Source organism: Dunckerocampus dactyliophorus, chromosome 8, assembly GCF_027744805.1.
Source record: "Dunckerocampus dactyliophorus isolate RoL2022-P2 chromosome 8, RoL_Ddac_1.1, whole genome shotgun sequence".
NCBI lineage: Eukaryota > Metazoa > Chordata > Actinopteri > Syngnathiformes > Syngnathidae > Dunckerocampus > Dunckerocampus dactyliophorus.
The window spans coordinates 1,076,718-1,097,299 of record NC_072826.1 but is presented as its reverse complement, the minus strand read 5'-3'; the positions used below and the strand labels follow the sequence as shown (position 1 = coordinate 1,097,299).

The following is a 20,582-nucleotide window of genomic DNA, read 5'->3' as shown; positions in this document are numbered from 1 at the left end:
CCCCTCATCCTATCTCCTAGGGTGAGTTCAGCCACCCCATGGAGAAACTAATTTCAGCTGCTTGTATCCGCGATTTTGTTCTTTCGATCACGACCCAAAGCTCATGACCATAGGTGAGGGTGGGAACATACTGGAGATCAACCGGTAAATTGAGAGCTTTGCCTTCCGGCCCAGCTTTCTGTTCACCACGACGGTCCGATACAGTGACGCATTACTGCAGACGCTGCACCGATCCATCTGTCAACGTCACGCTCCAACCCTCCTTCACTCGTGAACTAGACTCTGAGATACTTGAAGTCTTCCACCTGGGGCAGGACCTCATTCCCAACTGGGGGGGTGGAATCCACCCTTTTCTTCTGAGTCTCATCCCAGAAGCTTCACACTCAGCTGCAAACCAAGATCCTAAGGCCCCCAAACTGGTGTCCCTCGCCTCCTTGGCTGCACATAGAAATTTATGAACAGAATTGGTGACAAAAAGGCAGCCTCAGTGGAGGCCAGCGTTCACCGGAAACAGGCTTGACTTACTGCTGGCGAGCCAGGCTCTTACTCTGCTTGAATAGAACATAGTAGCGTGTCACCAGTCCCGTACTCCCGGAGCACCCCCCATAGGACACCGCAAGGAACAAGGTCAAATTTTTCATTTCCAAGTCCACAAAGCACATGTAGACTGGTTGGGCAAACTCCCAAGTACCCTCCAGTGCCCTTGCAAGGGTGTAGAGCTGGTCCAGTGTTCTGCAACTGGGACAAAAACCACATTGCACCTCCTGTAGCCGAGGTTCCACTAACGTCCGTGCCCTTTTGTCCAGCACCCTGGGATAGACTTTCCCATGAAGGCTGACGAGTGTGACAGCCATCACAGGTCATGAAAATGTGAATACCTGACAGAACATGATATGGAGTCCCAGTTTTTGAGCAGATTTTGGAATTTTAAGATATGTGGTCTTAAACTTACACACAAACTTACTGCAAGAACCGTATCATGCCCTCTTCATGCTTTCAGTACGTAATATACGTTGGATGTAACATGCACAGTGGTTATTTTTGTGATAGTTATGATAGCGATTTGACAAAGTTTAGCTATAATGTTAGCTCATTGCATGTAGAGTAATCCCTCGCTTATCGTGGTTAACTAGTTCCATTAATTGATTTAAGTGAATTTCCACAAAGTTATTTCTAAATGAAATATTGTTCTAGTTAGAGCACAGAAAACCTAACTAAAAACTAAATACATTTGTTTTAACATTAGAGCCCTCTAGACATGAACTGGCACGCCGATAGTCACCTTTACACTCATTTTACCCAATATAGTAGACATAATACACTTTTTATGAAGTTGAAACTGAATCTGTGAAAAATACAGGTTTTTTGTTGCTACAATCTGTTGTATGAAACCACCATTTGTAACATAAGCTAGACGGTAGTAGTGTTCTTATATTTTTATGGTTGGGAAAAAAATGTAATCTTGAGGCAACAGGCATAGAGTAGTTCCTGTCATCTCCAACAGTGCAAAATGAAAATTCTTATAATTTTCAGCTTTCCTACTTTCTTTCTTTCAATTATCAGATGTGCACTCACTTAGGTGATGGTGAGGAAAGGCAGGTACTATAGTGGCGCATTATTGTGCCGCAGCACAGCAGCGTATTTTCACCCGTCACCAGTGGGCGCCTGTTCCTGCACCGCGCACAAAGAGAGCAGGAGCCCGCTGTGGGATGCGCACACTGAGAATCTCCACTCAGTGGCATCGCTGTCCTCGCTGCTTGTTGGCCACATCTCGTGGAGTGGTAATAGGAGGAGGAGACCGGTGTACCGCGCCTATCAGCCGCTGCCTGCAAAATCACTGCGTGGGGGAATTTGCGGAGGTGGAGGCGCACCTAAGGGCAGGAGAATAAAGTAAAGAGCGCACGGAGCCGGGACTAAGACCTTCTTCGGCTTCCCAGACACACGGGCGCTGCTGTGAATGATGGTACCGACACACTAACGGATAATGGAATTACAATCAAAAGAGTTTCATGAAGAGGAAACATCGTAAGAGAAGTAAGTAACAATTCACTCACGTTTTATGGCATTATTTTACCAAATGCGCGTGCCAAGTTTTCCTGCAATTTGACTTGAGATGAAATTTGCATGTCGTTTCGACTAATATGAGACAAATAAATAACCCCATAACGGATGCTCGCCGGTGAGGATGGGGAGAGGTCTTCATTAAAGGTTCTTAAATCGGAGGAGTCAGGGTGTGCATGCTGATCGCGGCCACTCATGCACGATGCTGATGATTGCGTTTCTAGACAAGCCTCAAATGGTTTGGATGGTCCTTGTGGGATTTAAACTGATGGGGCTCATTTCCTTCATCCAGGATAAAGTCCATATGGCACCACGCTGCACGGTCACGCTGACACAGCAGCAGGACTAAAAAAAGCATTCAACTTTTGTTTTGTTTGATTTTGATGATTATTTATTCCCTACTTGTGATAATAACATCGTGGACTGCTTATTGATTTTATATGAGTGAATGGTTATTGTCTCCATGTAATGGCCAACATTGCCATTGTGTTTGATATGTTGTTCTGTCGCAATAATAGTCTTTGCAGGTGCAATCTGTCTTTTTTCTAGAAAAAAATGTCATGCACACTTTCTTTCTTGACCCAGACTACCAAGATGCAGACCCGACAGAAGAGAAAAACATGCAGAATCTTCAAAGAATTCCACTATTCAGCAGGGATTATAATCTCTCAGCCCCCCCATTCATGTTTATTTATAGTTGTTTGCACATAATTTTGAAAATATCAAGCAGCAGCTAAATGAGAGGTGAAATGTGTCTTTGAAGCCATGCAGCAGATCATTCCATAACCAAGCAGCACCCAGCATGGTCGGGCAAGAATGGGTTTGTGTTGTAGAACTTGCTCATTTCATGGTAGCCAAATCGCAAAAAAATATTTCTAGGAAGATTGTGAAAGGCAATCTTGGTCAAGATAAAGACACTCCAGTCGTATTCGGTATGTGTTTGTGGCAGTATCTCAGGTGGGGGTCTGGGGATGTGCCTGGCTCATGATGGGGTGAGAAATGGATCACTGCTTCCCTCTCTTTTAAGTGCACTCTCCCCCATTCTGGGTGTCAAGCAGCAGCTGAGGGTTGCAGCAGTGTTCAACACAGGGAGTCACTTGGGGCGTCTTTCGGGGAATTCATGATTTTTCACATGAAAATACACAGCTGTCGGGTCCGCAGAGTCACCTGCACAGATGTTGAGCTGCAAGGTAGTAAACATATCTATCTACAGTATCGAAGGCTTATGTTTTTTGTGTGCCCTTTGCATTTTATAACCTTGATGCCGTTTACCTGAAAGACATCTTTATAAAACCACAGAACAATAGCTAAAATAGCTCAAATACGTACTGTATATTGCTGGATGTTAGCCTTCAACCTCCAGTGATTCACTGGAGCAGTCGTGCTTGTCATACTTATCTCATTCTTTTGACATGTCACTTAAATGTAGAAAACTGCCATGTCTGGACTTTTTCACCAGCAAGACTTGAAAATGCATTTCAATTCTTTTTTTCCCCTACAGTATGAATGTTAATTTGAGCTTTTAAATTGGCGTGGTAGCTGGGGCAATTACTTCAAGCAACTTTATATTTGAGAAGTTAATGTGTAATCTGCCATAGGAATCATAATTCACTGGGTTAATGCTAATGCACCAGCATGGCACAATCAATGCCTAACAATTACTCCTTGGCTCTTTTTTTCCATCAAGCTTTCTCATACAGCCTAAGCCATGAAATACAAACATTAAGCCCTGCCTTCATTTGTTAATCACCTCAGTTATTTTTTTCTGTCCTGCCTGGATTATGTGAGTTGGGCTGGTGTGCAAGTCCTCAGTCAGAGTGAATTAGGAGGCATCAGCACACGATGGACTCTGAATTTTCATCCATCTGCAGAGCAGCTGTGTTTTCCATCACTTGGTGGTGGATCCTTGCCTTTTGGGACATTTTACGATTTTTTGTTTTGCATTATCTAAAACATTCAGAAATTTGGACTTTTTGTTAGACGTGGTCCTCGGGTCACGGTGTTCCGTGTTCCGTGTTCCGTGTTATGTTTCGTGGTTACGAACTCCATCCATCCATCCAGCCATTTTCTTCTGCTTATCTGGGTCCGGATAGCAGGGGCAGCAGTCTCAGTAGGGGAGTCCAGACTTCCCGTTTCTGGGCCACTTGGGACCCCAAAACGGCCAGCGTGGTCTTAGGTCTTCCCCGGAGCCTTCTCCTGGCTGGGCATGCCCGGAACACCTCACTAGGGAGGCGTCCGGGAGGCATCCGGACTAGATGCCCGAGCCACCTCGAAAGGCTCCTCTCGATGTGCCCCTCCCGGATGACCGAGTCCAGCCATCCTACGGAGGAAACTCATTTCAGCCGCTTGTATCTGTGATCTCCTTCTTCTGGTCACGACCCAAAGCTCATGACCATAGGTGAGGGTGGGAGCATAGATTGAGAAATTGAGAGCTTTGCCTACTGGCTCAGCTCTCTCTTCACGATGGTCCGGTACAGCGACCGCATTTCTGCAGACGCTGCATCGATCCGTGATGAAGTCACTCCCATTAATTCATGAAAAACGTAATTTTAGCTTGTAAACACAGGACTTACTGGGGAACTAGTTATAGCACACATCGGTGGTGGAAGAATACACTGTGTGCTCAATTGGCCTCTCAACTAGCGCGACCACCATGAAGCATAAAGATGATATAGTTTAACGTTTAGGTGGACGCTCTACAGATGATGAGGAGGTGGTCCATCAACAATCTGTTTATTGCAAAAAAACTAAAACAACATCAGCAAACTCAACTGTGCTCTCTGCATGCAGCCGTCCTTCGCCCGCACCCACAGACACCCAGGACTCATGTCACCTTCATGGCTTCACAGACCGTAGGAGATCACAAAACTCCTTAAAGCTACACATACTGTAACTGCAGGTTGCTGCAGTATCCTTGAGCATGTTAAAGGATCTCCTCCTATGAAAGTGACAGTAATAATAAAGCAGCATAGTGGATTTGTTCTCTTGCTTAGTGTTTTTATTTGGTCAACTGTATTTTACATCCTCCATCGGTCATGTCTTCACTGCGAGTGACTTAAGTGTTAATTTAAGCATAAGTTCTGACTTCACTCACACCAAGATCAACAAAGAACTCCATCGGCTGTGCCGCTATCATCGCTGGAATAATTGTGTGTCTGTCAAATCGTCCTTGTTTAATTGCCTCAGCGACAACCGTTATGCAGAACAAGGCAGGCATTTCAAACAGGGACGCTTTCAATGTGCGGGCGAAACAGCTCAGTCAAACGCAATCATAAGCTTCTTGCCATGCTGACGTTCCCACGGCATTCTTCCAAAATAACAACAAGTTGTCCCAGCAGCTAGAGGTCCGATCGGGACCTGTCCCAAATTGCCATTGTTGGCGGGGGTGTCCGAGCCATTTAGAGAGTATAGTGTCCTCCAAGGCCCACAATGTTGCTTTTGTTTGTCGATGTAAAGCGAAACTATGCGTATGATTACTCTTATACACACAAAAAGTCATTTCAGTATGCTTGAAAGCAGCAATGTTATGTTTGCCATTGCACACATTCAGTTATACTAATCTAATGTGGAAATAACGGCAAATAGCTGTCACGTCATCTGTCACCAAAAAGCCAAAAGCTTAGTTTTCGCCATCCACACGAATACGCTAAAGCTGGAGTTTTGAAAAATCTTCACCCTGGCCGGAGTTTTCCAAAAGCTCAGTTTTTAAGGACAGAAACGTCCGTATGCGTGTGGATGAGAGGCCAAAACACATAGACAATACGTATTCTTGTGGAACGGGGCGTAAAATTCGACTTACAGCATGACATAAATGTGGAAGTCGTTAGTAACCCGAGGACCACCGGTACTTGTGTGCAGCATTTGATATGAATGCAGCTTTCATGCTGCTATGATAAATACTTTGTCTGTTCTTCACTCCTTCATCAGATTCCTTGGGAATTTTGCTGCCTTCCAGCACTAGGGCATGGGGGACCATGTCACTAACCACCTTGTCTATCAATTTTAGGACAAACAACAGCAATTTGTGTGGTGTGCATTCCCATCACACCTCAAAGTTCTTGAAAATGTGTGCAAATCAGGTTGATGGCTTATGGGGTTTACATTGATCCTGTAAATGAAAAGACAGCATTTGATTAGACTTATTGACTAAAGTGCAAGTGAGTGAACTACAATACAATTAAGGTACAAAGCGAGAAAAGCTATGCGGCCATGAAACATATCCCAAAAGAGTTGTCTGTCTTTGATTCCTTTGCTCCATTTTCCAAATGGTCAAAATGAAGCTGGTAAACATGAAATGTTTGCATCCGCATGCTAGCTTAGACATGAGGGCTAAACAGAAATTCTGCAAGTGTGTTCCACCAAAATGCGTTCTTCAGCACAAACACACCTCAAAAATTCCTTTTTTTTTTCAGGTGAAAGTTTTTTACTCGCGTAAAGTCGATGGAAACGTGCCAAGGTTTTTCAAAATCCCAGGTAAATGAGAAAAGTTCCAGCAGTGGAGAGTGTGCTAATTACTTTCATTAAGTTTAGCTTCTGCGGAGGTGAAAGTATAATGTGGTGCGTGGTTCACGTTTTTGCACATCAAATATTGTGCTTAGCATTTTAAAAGCCAAAAGCCAGGGCACAAAATACTCACTCCTGGCATTAATCATGGAAAAACCATAGTTGATTTAGAGAATTTTATTGTTTATTTCTGTCTTTTGGTGCTAGTTTTACAGGTCTTGTTACCAATAACAAAACAGTTCCAAAATTGTGTATGTGTGTGTGTGTGTGTGAGTATACGTGAATACATTTCACTTGAATATTACCTATTATTAGTCAAAAACTATGCATAATTAAGGAAGCAATTAAGTATTTTTGCCTAAATTAAGCATTTTCAAGCATAAAAATGGCCAAATGAACTAAAATACAAATATTAGGCACTCAGAAGACGCATTCAAATATGCTGTGACTAATATGGTCACTGGTCGCTGGGTATCAGTAATATTACTGTAATGTTTCTTTTTGTTTGTCCTGTCCAGCCATTGGGGCAGATAGCATTGTTGATCCAGATGCCCTTACATGCTAAACAGATTTTCTCTACCAGGGAAAAATGTAAGATACTCTTCACCTGTTCCATAGATTTTATTTGACTTTATTTGATGTTAATTGTTATGGAAATAGGAGCGGCCAGACCGGAGCAGGAGGGGATTGAGAAGAAGAGAAAAGAAGACAGAGGGGGGGTAGTGAGGGGACAAGAGGGCAGACAATACATAGAGAGACAATGATCACAACAACAATAACAAAGCAACAGAAACAAACAACAGGGCTACATCAGAAGATGTCTAGAGTGGTAAAAATATATATATATAATAGAAATAACAAAATAATAGCAACAGCCACAGTGATAATACTTTAACGAAACAGTCATACTTATTAGTGGTAACAGTTGTAATGAAAATATTAGCTATAATAGTGAACAGATTGACAAAAATAGAAAATAGAAATTGAGGCGCTCTTAGTTGAGGTGGATAGATAGATAGTGATAGATAGATAGTGATCTATCTATCTATCTATCTATCTATCTATCTATCTATCTATCTATCTATCTATCTATCGATCTATAGATAGATAGATATCTATAGATCTATAGATCTATCGATCTATAGATAGATCGATAGATAGATAGATAGATAGATAGATAGATAGCTAGATAGATCTATAGATCTATAGATCTATAGATCTGTCTATAGATAGATAGATAGATAGATAGATAGATAGATAGATAGCTAGATAGATAGATAGATACAGTAGATATCTATCTATAGATAGTGATCTGTCTATCTATTCATCTATAGATAGATATCTATTTATAGATAGATTTATAGATAGTGATCTATCTATCTATCTATCTATCTATCTATCTATCTATCTATCTATCTATCTATCTATCTATCTATCTATCTATCTATAAAAACATATTTAGAAGGTTTTTTTCAACAGGTTTTTTATGCTCTAACTACGAAAATATTCCATTCATAAATAAGTAATTCTACTTTGTGAAAATTGACTCATTACGGTCGGGTCTGGAACCAATTAAAGGAAATAGACAAGGAATTAACGTATATAAATTGCACGCTTTACAGGCTTTCAAGTGAAGCTCAACACAAAGGCGTCACGTCAGCGCAGATTGTGTGCCATGCACATTGTTCAGCAACCAACTTGCAGCCAAAGTCATTCTGGGAGATTTTCCTCAGGAAAACCTGAGGCTTTTGGAGCTGATGTGTTAGGATGGTGAGGTCGGATCCCAGAGAAAGCAGATGGCAATTAATACTGAGCTCAAACTGAGAAATTCAGCACATTTTTGTCCTGTAGAATCCAGAACCGTGTAATTCAACATGATAGGTTTTCAGAAAGGCAACATTTGGAAATACAGGAAATCCACTCCTGCTGTGACTGCTTCTACGTCACAGTGGGAACAATTACTGTCAGTAGGGCAGTTGAGTTAGGACAGCCTTGGCCATTAATGATGATATGCCTGCTCAGCATCCAATGCTTCTGCATACTTTCCCATAACATGAGGTTGTCAGTCTTCTCATGTCAAGGCGCAGCCACAATCCTGCATTTTACAAGTTGGTAAAAACATGTGATGGTATTTCAGGTCTATTTCAAGAATTCCAAACATAGCCCAGGGTTAATCACCACAACAGGGTTATGTTTTAAGGATGAAGGGGCTGGGGTGGATTCTTAATCCTGAGAGGCGTATCAGTTTCCACTTACTGTGATGTAGGTCAGAGCTTGAGCAAAGCCCCTTCTGTGCTATGTATACTACAATTGAAGTCTTAAAAGTCACATGCACATCCACAGGAGAAAAGTTTTAAAGGCCATTTTGGTCACCTTCATTTTCTATACCGCTTGTCCTCAATAGGGCACGTGTGAGCTGGAGCCTATCGCAGCTGACTTTGTGTGGGAGGTGGGGTACACCCTGGACTGGTCACCTGTCAATCGCTGGGAACTTATGGACCACCAGGGGTCGGTAACCTTTTTGGCTAAGAGAGCTATGAAAGACGCATATTTTAAAATGGATTTCCGTGGGAGCCATATGACATTTTTCAACACTGACATTCTTTTCACCATCTTCTTTGTCAAAAGGGTTGGCTGTGTAGATTTAGCTAGCTGACCAGTTGATTAAAGGAGGGACATTTACTTCTTGACATCTCAATGACCCGGGAAGGCTACCGCATTATCCAGCAATAATCAAGTTTTGGTGTCTGACCCTGAAAATATTGGAAGGACAGCTGGCATTTTTGGGATAAATGCAGGAGCAAGCAGGAGTACCCAAAGAAAAGCCACACAACCAGGGAGAGAATGTCCACTTACTCCACAGAGAAGCTCTTCAACACAAAATGATTCATATCTCCATTGTATCTGTCTGTCATTATGAGCATTTCTGGATGCAAATGACATAAACTTGCAAAAGCAAGTTGACTTACAGATATAAAAAAGAGATTAATTTTCATTATTTTTTACATTTGGAAAGTGAAAGTGAAACATACTGTACCAAATGACATCATTCTAATTGACGCCTGGAACATAGAGCAGGGGTCGTCGAGTACACAGACAGACATGTTTCAAACCACAAGCCATATACTGCTTATATCAAAACAAAATGTCGTTTTCATATAAGAAAAAAAACAAAAATCCCCTGAGCTGACACAAACCTGAAAAACAAAGCATCCAAAACAAATATAGCACAGATGCGAAAGAGCCATTTTCTATTAAATATAGAAAGAATATATACAGTATTGTTCTATGACAGTGTTGTCAATTATTTTTACACTGCAGGGGACAAAAATGTTTTTACAACCTTCTGATTTGAAATACGATAAAGACCCTGTAATATGTACAGTACTTATCTGTACAAAGCACTGTATGCGTGTTGGGCACCAACATCGTTCAAGCATGAATAAAAGACGAAACAGACCGTTCAACAGATACTTTATGAGTAAAAAAACACGGGTTACTTTTGTGGCAGTTACCCACGCAAAGCTGAAAGTCAACTCTGAACTCCCGACATACCTTCCTGTCCGCCTCTCTTTCAGGTCCCCTTGGGAAGATATTTATAGTAACACACACCAGCACAAGTCCGATTTGTGTCTGAAGTGGCTTATTTACTCTTATTTTGTCTACTCTGTTGGGTAATGCAAGTGGAAAGGTGACTATAGGGGTGTGAGTTCATGTCTACAGGGCTCCACTAATGTTAAAAATCATATTTAGAGGGTCGTAAACAGGTTTTCCATGCTATAAGTACGAAATTTATAAAGAAGGAATCCTACTTTGTAGAAATGCACTTGTGACAGCAGAGTCTGGAACCAATTAACCGTGCTAAACAAGGAATTACTGTATTCTGATGTGTGTGTTCTACTGCATGTTTTCTTTTTCAAGCATTTTAAGCCTTGAGGCAGAGTTTTTTCAGTTTTGACGTCACGATTTCAAAAGATTGTAGCTTGAAAATGGTTAGAGATAAAGGCATACTGTAAATTACAAAAATCAGTAGTATGACCCACATTTAGTGATGGGAGTAAATGTACTCATCTAATTTGCATATTATGACGTCACCAGGATCAGAATTTGTCTCTATTTTAATAATGTCAGTTACTAAGTAGGAAAAGTGAAAGTGAAGACTCTTGTGTTGGGAAGGCTATTTCACTGGTCATGGAGAATGGCAGATCGGTGGTGCCTTTATGAGTTCATGAGTAGTCGATTGTTATATTGATTCCAAAAATCCATTCCTGGATACACGAACGAAAGAAACTGCGCTACACAGATCTGGCAGCAGATGCACAACAACGAGGATGGAAGGTCAAGGTCTATCCAGCTGAAGTTGATGCAGAGGTTATGTGGCTTCCTCTGCCACCAGGCTCATGAAAAGCCTTGGCATTCATGGACAAGCTCTGCAACAGACAATAAGATCCGTCTCTGAAGTGGCTGAAAGAAGCAGCTAGTGACTATGGATCAAGCGCTGGGACCCTTGCTGGGCTCAAAGCAGAGGGGGGCACACCTGAGTCACAGGGTGATGCCGATGAGCTCTCTGGAGGTGTCATGGGCCTATCAGGCACTACTGTACTCCTCATTGGGCTCAGGCTTGATCAGCCTGTAGTTGGCCGCCTTTGATGAGGGTGTCTAGTGTGGAAAGGCCGAAACACCCACTGACTCAAAGGTACACTACTGATGATGTGTCCCAAAATGTACATCCTTCCCATGGCAGAGTAAAGTTCCCACGCCACTGTCAACATCCACGCCTCCACGTGATTACCATCTACTGGAACAAGGGACAGTTTCCATCAAGTCCTGTGAATTTACAAAAAACTTCCAAAACATCACCTTTTGTCCGATGGTGCTACCTGTACATACGATGTGTGCACTGTAGTGGAAAAAGAAGCATGGACACTCCCATTAATGAGAGTAACTGTGAGGTGGCTCCATTAATGTTTCCTGCGAGCACTAACCAATCCTCTGAAACGCTTCAATCTTGTTTTGAGGGATTTCCTTATTCTAATACAGTATCGTTAAACATTGACATTCTTTTGTTTTCACATGTTCGAACATTGTTAAATGTTGCTAAATGGTCCCTCCTAAATGAACACACGTGTCACCGGCTCCCTGTTGCTAACCTGGATTGAGTCTTTAATATTGTATGTAGAAGCCCCTTGTATGGCACCAAATTGTCTGATGTCTCTCAGCTTTACAAGTGACCGGATTCTAGCCTGTGGTTGTCCTCACTGATGGTCTTTTAAAAATTGATAAGTATCTATGTCTTCTGTGTTACACAAACTCGCCTTAAATGCTCTGACAAGCAGTACGAGCATTTTGCTTTCTCTCCATCATTTTCTATTTCTCTTTTGCGAGGGACTACACGCTGATCCCATAAGGATTACATTACATCACAGTCAGTGATGTACTATTTACCAGGTTAGACAATTACATTATTTTCAAAATAAAGCACATTTTCTTAAATTAATAGCAGTGGTCATTGGTCAGTGCATCGCTCTAGGATGTTGTACTGCTCAAATTCATTGGATTTTGCTAACAGCTGGCAGCTAAATGAAGTGCAGTTTCTTTAATGGTAGTCTGCCCCACCAAAAAAGTCACTCAGTCTAATATTTTGTTGGACCGCCTTTAGCTTTGATGACGGCACGCATACGTAAATGCATCGTTTTCACAAGCTTCGCTAATGTTACATTTATTTCTGTCACGACTTACATGAATTTTTCAGAGAAGAACTTGTATTGATGACGTAATTTTTGAACCCGTTTTAAGAGAACATGTTTTCCATGACAACTGGATGTGTCTTCAGTCACGGTTGTTGCCAGCTGAAACATAATCATCCATGCAGTAGTTATATCCAATCCTTACCTTTTAGGCTGCAACTAGCAATTATTTTCTTTGCTGATTAATCTGAAGCTTGTTGTTTCAATTAATTGAGTAATTGGTTAGGTCAGGGGTTAAAAGGCCACACTTGGTTAAAAATTTGGCAGAGGGGTGGTCATCAAACAGAACAACATACTTGCTCACGGTGCAACGAAACAAAAACACAGCACATCCACAGCAAGTTAATGCTACACATAAATCAACTACTACTACTAAGAGGATGATAAACAACAGCTCAGCGCTAAACATAACACAAATTCCAAATGCCCTCAAGGCATGCTGTGTAGTGCAGCTGCAAAATCAGTATAGACTATGAACAATAAAACATTGGATACCAAAAGTATGTTAACTTCTCCTTGTTTATGTCTCTGACGACCTCCTCATCATATTTTGCAAAGAAAAAATGTGAAAAACACTGCAAAATGTTGAGAGAAAGAGAACCACAAGCTACCCAGCTTGCCTTGTGGCGGGAATATATGGGTGTTTTTTTGGTATGGGTATCGTGCGTAAATATTTATTTGTATGGCCACATGGCGGATTAGGTAGGTTAATTTGTGGGTCGTGTGTGTTGACGTGTTGTTGCGTGGTTTGGATCGTGTTTTTGTACAAGCTACAGGGTGTATCTGACTATTTTTGCGACTCAAGTGTGCCACAGTAGCACTGACAGTCATGTTGCTACAGTTTTGATATTCAAAGTTTCAAAAAAGAATTTGGAAATGCCCGGTGGGCTGTATTACAACGCTTGGCGGGCCAAATGTTGCCCGCGGGACGCAGTTTGCCCACCCCTGGGTTAGGCCATTGATGGACCAAATCAATAGAAGCCAAATACAAACAGTTACATCCGCAACATATCAGAAAAGAGGCAAAATGTTGGTCACTGTTTTCCAAAGTGAAAGCTGATGCGTGTGAATATCTTAGATATCTAAGATATTGGTTGGAAGAATAAAGCTCTGCTTCCAGGGATGACTAAGAAAATGTAATAATATTCACATTTAAGAGGTTGAAATCAGAGGTTATTTACACTTCTTAATCAAAAAAACTGTGGAATTAATGTAATACCAAAATAGTTGTGGATGAATTAATTGACTCATCACCCATTTAACTGTTACAGTTCTATTTACCTGTTTGCTTAGTTAAATGCAGGTGGTGAATGCTTTTTGGGGCAGGCATCAAGTGCAAATTCAATTTTCAAAAATCTATTCAAGAAAAAAAATATTTCAGTTTTGTTTTTGGTTATTATCCGAAACATGTAATATCGCAAGTAGGCAATATAGATGGACGCAAGTGGCGCCGTGGCCTCCATGGGGCACCAGAAAGTGGGGAAAAATTGACCTTCAATATTATTATATTAAAATAAAAAATTAAAACTTGTTACAGTCATCCCTTGCAATATCGTAGTTAGATTATCGCTCCCTCACTACATTCTTCTTTCAGAAATAAATTAAGTAATAAATGGTCGCAGTTTCGTGGTAGACTATGGTCTATTAGTAGTCAAAACATATTGAAATACAAGTGATACGTAATATTCTGGTCACTAAGCAGCAGTAAAGACACAAAACATTTCTGAAAAATGACCTTACATTACGTTACCTTAACTCTGCATGAAGTCATGAAGTCAGCCATGTCCGACATGATAGAGTGAAAAAAAGTTCTGTGTGGAAGTGGTAAGTTTTTTTTCTTTTTCTTAAGTTTAGAAGAAATAAATGTGAGGCTAACTGGTTAGCTCACTAGCTCGCTAGCTGGCCGTCTCCAGTCTCTGCAACGTAAGAGTTGCGCAATGTGTTGTAAACATTGAATAATAGGAGTGTAAATGCGACACCAAGGGTGTTATTTAATGTCTACAGAGCTCTAATAATGTCAAAAACTGTATTTAGAAAGTCATAAACAGGTTTTTTAACTACAAGAAAATTACGTTTATTATAATTGAATTCTATATCACGGAAATTCATTTAATGCAGTCGGGTGTGGAACCAATTAACTGCTATAAATGAGGGATGACTGTATTAAAATGGAAAAGCTCACATTGATGCAAATGTAAAGCAATGCCTAATTTATATTACTACAAGCGATAACAAATAAATCTCCCTCATCCCATCACTTTTGTACATAGATTTGCATATCATTGTATAGTTATTTTTCATAACTTCTGTATAAAGTTATTTTATTTAGTTTTCGTATATAATTATTCTATGGTGTAAATGTAGCTTAATATTGCCAAGGGTAAGGTGTGGGGAAAATATGCAAAATATGTGGTTATTTAAATTGTTTGATGCTTATACTGTATTTGTATTTCTAATACTACTATACTACTTTTTCACTTATTTAAAGGGTTTTTACTTTGTGGGTATTTATATTTTATTTCATATTTTTTGGTATTTATTTGGAACTTGTTAATAATGGGTGACACCTTATCTTACAAATGAAAGATAGCGGTAAAAGCAGTGCCATCCATTTTCTTTGCAAGCTTTGTAACTCTCAGATGGAGGAGACTGCCGTATAAAAAGTTGCGTAGGACACCACTTTGGGTGGGCCCGACTCTGCTAGAGGCATTGAAGACACCCGTTTCACAGGTGAAAGTGATTGGGAGACCATTTCTTTACTTTGACCGTAATCTTTATTGTTGTCTACACTTTGTGTTGAAAGGGAAAGTGATGCATGGGTAGAAATGCAGTTTGCTTCCTTGCACTGCACACCAAACTCTTTGTTGAAGTGTGAAATGGCGTTTTGCAGAGTGCTGGTACACACAGTCTGCCAGTTCTTATTAATAGTCAAATAGGGAGACAGTAAGTGTCTTTTGAGGTCATTCATTCCTTTCCTCGCTTCTCTTTTTTGAACTGCAGATATGAGCTTGTTAGGCAGGATGAGAAACAAGCATATCCAAAGAAAACATCCCCATTAAGCAGCTGTTTCTTCTTCAGTGCCACCTGAAAATTGCATTGACGGGTTGCATCCCAGATATTTTCGGCTGTTTTTCCCCATGTCGCTTCCGACTTCCTCAAGACTCACTTCACATATTTTGACTCCAAAATAATAACAGCCGGTCTTGCAGCGCTATAATTATGCTTCTTTTGTTGAGTGAATGCTTGCTGTATTCTTATCAAAATGTGACATTTTAAACACGTGTAATTGCTTTCCCTTCAGATTAAAATTCTTGCATTCACAAGGAGAGCATTGCATTCACAAGTAATTGGATGAGAGTCCCATTAGCCCTCTGCAACTAAAGATGATGTTTCCATGGAAACAAATTGTTCTCCTATCAATCACGGGATGCCTTGCAGGTAAGATATTTTAGCACATTCGTCATGATAAACATTGTCCATGCTGTCATAGTTTGTAGCACATCACACAAACTCGCTTCTCATTGCATTTTATTCTGCATCGGTCCTGGATGCATGCTCCTGGGGGAGGTTTCATGAATAAGTCAGGAATAAAAATTAGGGCTGCAACTGACGATTATTTTCTTAGCTGATTAATCTGAAGCTTGTTGTTTCGATTTATCAACTAATCAATTAGGCCCTAGAACGGGGGTGTCCAGACTTTTTGCAGGGCCACATGCGATAAAATCAAACAATACGGGGGCCACTTACATTTTGAAGACCAACCCATGCAGATATGCTAACAGAAACAGCCTGCATCACAGCTGTTTGCTACATTTTTTTCAACTTATTTTTCCAAAAACTGCAATTTTTTTGTTTCTAATATTACGACTTCAACATTTATTTCATATTTCAACATTTGTTCTCATTTTATTATGATTTTATGCTATTTTATGACTTATTCTATTACTTTGTAAAATTGCTACTCTTTTTTTCCACTTTTGTTGGTGTTTTTGGTTTGTTTCCTTGTTTAATTGCATTTTAAAATGTGCCGAGAAAATTAGTCGCAGGCTGCAAATGGTTACGGGCCGCACTTTGGACACCCCTGCCATTCACATTTGAGAGGCTGACATCAGAGGATATTTACATTTTTAAATAAAAAAATGATGAATGCAATACCAAAATTGTTGTTGATTAATTCATCGATTAATCATTGATTAATTGTTGCAGTTTTACTTACCTACTTACAGTTCGTAGTTCAATGCAGGTGGTGAATGTTTTCTGGTCAAACAGTGTACATCAAGTTTTTAAAATTTTCCAAAACGCAATTTGAGGAAAAAAAGTTTCAAGTACCAAAATAATTGTCGATTATTTGGATAATCGATTAATCATCGATTGTTTAAAAACACATACATTAAATGTAAATGTTCTAATACGGCAGTGGTTCTCAGTTATTTTTTGTCACACCCCCTTAGGGGACATTTTTTCACATACCACTGATTTGAACTACTATGGAGAACCTGTATTATTAATTGATCTGTCTGTACAAACCACTGTATGCGGTGCTGGCGCCGGTACCGTTCAAGCACCAACAGACCTGCCAACCTTGAAGACATTTTATGAGTAGAGTTACCCCTGCCTGTCGCACCCACCAGACACCTCACAACCGCCCTCGCCCCTCCAAGGGGGGCCCGCCCCACTATTTGAGGAGCGCTGGAATACGGTAATTAGTGTGGCAGTTAATAACCGTGAGATATGTCCAATAAGACTGCAGTGATAAAAGCAACCTTTATGAACGGCACATTGTCCTTCACCTTCCGGGGGGTATTGTCCGATTGCACATGAGCAACATCTTGTCAGGGACAACAGGGTGTTCAATCCCATTCCTGTTCATGGACTTTCCAGATCATTATCAGCATCCATGCGACGAGCCGAGCCCTTCATTTAGGCACCTTCTATTCAACAATGTTCCTCTCTCTGCCCTTGTGGCCACTTGGGACGAGAGAGACCAGGGTAGAATAACAACCTCCCTGCAGATGACTTTGTAAATACCGTATTATTCAAATTGTCTTCTGAGGTGGTGAGATTGCATGCTTCAAAACCCTTGAAAATCACCGCAGCTCCTACATCTAAAATTGCATTTTATTCACCTCTGTATAGCCTGTCTTAAACAATATTAAAATGTCTAATGTGTCTCAGTGGGATGCAGCTAAACATCAGTCCATCACATTATGAAATGTGTTATTGATCTAATACATTCCATGGGTAGAACTAAGAGCCATATGATACAGTGCGTAAGCGGTATGACATTAATTAGCTCATCTCTGGCTGCCTGCTGGCTCTGCCTTCATTTGCAACAGATTTTGTTCCACCTCCCTCACTTTGAAGCTCTGAAGGATGTGTACAGCCTTACAGCCTCAGTTAAGTGGCTCAGGCAGCGTCTGACATAGATTATCTGAAAATGGATCACTCTGCTTTATTTATCAGCTGCATTGCTTACAAGGAATTATTCATTGCTGAGACCTTACACTGCAGCAGTCCTCAACCACTGTATTATTACAACGCGCATTTATTCATGCGCTGCTCAAATGCATGGTGTAGTATTTTCACAGTAATGTAAACAGTGTATGACTTATTTGCAACATTTTGAATCATTTGCATTCTGAAGTGGGGTGATATCGTGGAGGCAAATATGTCTGCATGTGCAGTTAAAGCTGAAGATAAGTGGAATGTATTTTCCTCGCAGCAAGATAAGCAAATAATATACACACACCCTAACAAGGGAATAGTTCTAGTGCATTTATTCTTGGAAAGCACAACCCTGTTCAATGAAAAATCAATGCATGATAGCAAAAAACAAGGAAGAAAAACAACCAGAAAACTAATGTATGCCAAATACACTTGTACACTGGATTCCAGCAAGATTCACTATTTGTCCTCTTACGGTCCAAAAGACAATCTTTCTGACTTTCTCCCTTCTCTGTAGTCTGTACAGACGATGTCATATTTCAAGGGCCTAGATTGAGGACAGAGCCGAGTGACCTCATTTTGCCCATCAGCTCCCCCAACCGACAGGCCACCATTATGTGTGAGGCAGAAGGCAGCCCTCCTCCGCAGTACAGGTAAGTTACCTCATCTCATACACTTTGACTTTGACAGCCTTTATTGACCCACAAGGGAAACTGCTTGGTTACGGTAGCTCAATTCCAGAATAAAAAGACAAACACTCTTAAATAAAATGCAGTGCAATATGAATAAAATTTAATAAAATAAAAAGAATATAAGATGAACAAGATTTGCATATTTACAAATAGTGTGTAAAAATATAGGTAAATACAAGTCAATTTACACTTCATACAGGGGATGGCAGACAGTACAGCGCAATAATGCTGGGAATGATCTTGTACAGACAGGTGAGGTATTGTAGAGCTGGATGACGTGTGGAATGAATGAAGTCCTGTAGCGTTCACTGTTGGAATGGCACTGGAGGGGTCTGCTGGAGAATGAGCTCTGCTGCCCTTCTGTTGTCCCAAGGAGTGGGTGGGTGGTGTTGTCCATGATGGAAAGCAGTTTGTTCAGTGTCCTCCTGTCTCTCACGGTTACAAATGAGAACTTGTTCGGCTTTCCGGATGAGTTTGTGCATCCCCCACAAAAGCAAATCTGATGTGTACTTGACAACTGCATCACCAATGATTGCACTGAACTGTGTTTGCTGTTTTCACGAGGGTACAGGTTGTGTTATTATACGCACAAAAGAAAGGGTTTAAGAGCATCGGCCCAAATAGGAATTTTCCAAATGAAAGCTGAGCAGTGAGGTTGCACTTGGAGTCAGGGGACTGCCACGGGAGCTGATAACGTTTCCAAAACCTCAGATATGCGTGAGGCTGACTTTATTAAAAATGTGGCGAGGGTTATGATTTAGCCAAAGTGACAATTTAGGAGAAAACAAATATCGCTGCCTATTTTGTTCATTTTCTGTGCCATCTCTCTTCTATTATGCGTGAAAAAGGCATCTGGTTGCGGTGCTGTGGTAGATTGTGTTTCGGTGCTTGGTCAGCACCATGCACAGTAGATGCACAGCTAGCAGGAGAGCGAGGCAGTAACCTTGTGAGTGACATTACTTTGAACACTTAACATATCTGAGGAATGGTGTGCTGAAAAAGAAACAACAGATGTATCGTAATACATGTCAGGCAATCTGAGCTGCATTTCCTTTTCTGATTCAGAATGTTCTTTGTTTCCAGGTTCTTTATGGTCATACAAAATAACTGTGCAACGATTGTGATCTTGTGTTAAAAATGTAATTGTAAACAAATTCAGTGTTTTAGTTTAGTAATTAAATATTATTAAGTTAAATTTTTTACAATTACTGTATACAATACAGTGGAACCTTGGTTAGTGTACGCTCCGGCTAGCGTGTTTTTCAGTTAACGTCGGAAATTTACCTCAAGAGGTAGCTCCGTACATTTCCCGGTCAGTGTGTGATATTGCATGGATCTTGTCACGTTATTAACTCATTCAATCCCAGCCATTTTTCAAAAGACAACCGCTTTAGTCGCGGCCAGTTTAGGCGATTTTGAGTGATCTTTCAAGGCAGACAGAATATTGTGTTCTATGTTATATAAACATGGAACCTACCAAAAGAAACATTAGACTCCTGTCTTTCATCCGAAAAGAAGAAGTTTGTTTCTACCTTTTTCCGTTCTTTAGTAATCAGCAGTAGAACATAGGAACGTTTCAGGAAAATATCACTTCCCAACTAGAAAAGACAGAAAAAACAGCTTTTTATGAAAAGATACATTTCAGGCATAACTTTCACTCTATGACACAAATATCTTTTGCTTTTGTGACAACTCAAATATCAAAACAACTTTACCAACATAAACAACACAAGAAAGGGGTTGTTTTACATCAAAACAACAATTTCTTTACAAATATAACACCATGAACTATTTACAGTTTTCACATTTGGAACTGAACTACGTATGTATGCACGTTTGCATGCGTTAAAGTTTCCCTACAATGCGTAACCTTCTGCACGCTACACTCCTCCACGCTCTCCCACTCCCTCCTTCCTGTCATGAGTGTTTTGTCCGTCCGCATGAGCTCTCAAATGCACTTCTGCCACCTTGTGGCCGTTTTTATGGCTTAAAATTGCTCTGAAGTGAAATCCATTAGTGGGGAGATGCGTCATCACCTCTTTTTGCCTCTCGCAAAAAAAATAAGTAAAAGACGTATAAATATGTTGTTTGGGATTGTAAAAATATAGCGTCTTCGGTGTTGAATGAGTTAATA

At 40.6% G+C, this 20,582-nt stretch overlaps 1 protein-coding gene across 3 annotated transcripts in view; it reads left to right on the top strand.

Moving 5' to 3' along the window:
• Positions 1–1,697: 1,697 nt before the first annotated feature.
• Positions 1,698–20,582, top strand: part of cntn3b (contactin 3b) — a 74,640-nt gene continuing 55,755 nt past the window's right edge. The window contains exons 1-3 of one of the 3 annotated variants that reach the window (XM_054783749.1): positions 1,698–2,034; positions 15,613–15,749; positions 18,274–18,409. In XM_054783749.1, coding sequence (XP_054639724.1) covers positions 15,695–15,749; positions 18,274–18,409 — 191 coding nt within the window. In that variant the 5' untranslated portion in view covers positions 1,698–2,034; positions 15,613–15,694. The remainder of the gene's footprint in view (positions 2,035–15,612; positions 15,750–18,273; positions 18,410–20,582) is intronic. The other 2 variants (XM_054783750.1, XM_054783751.1) reach the window with 2 other exon arrangements.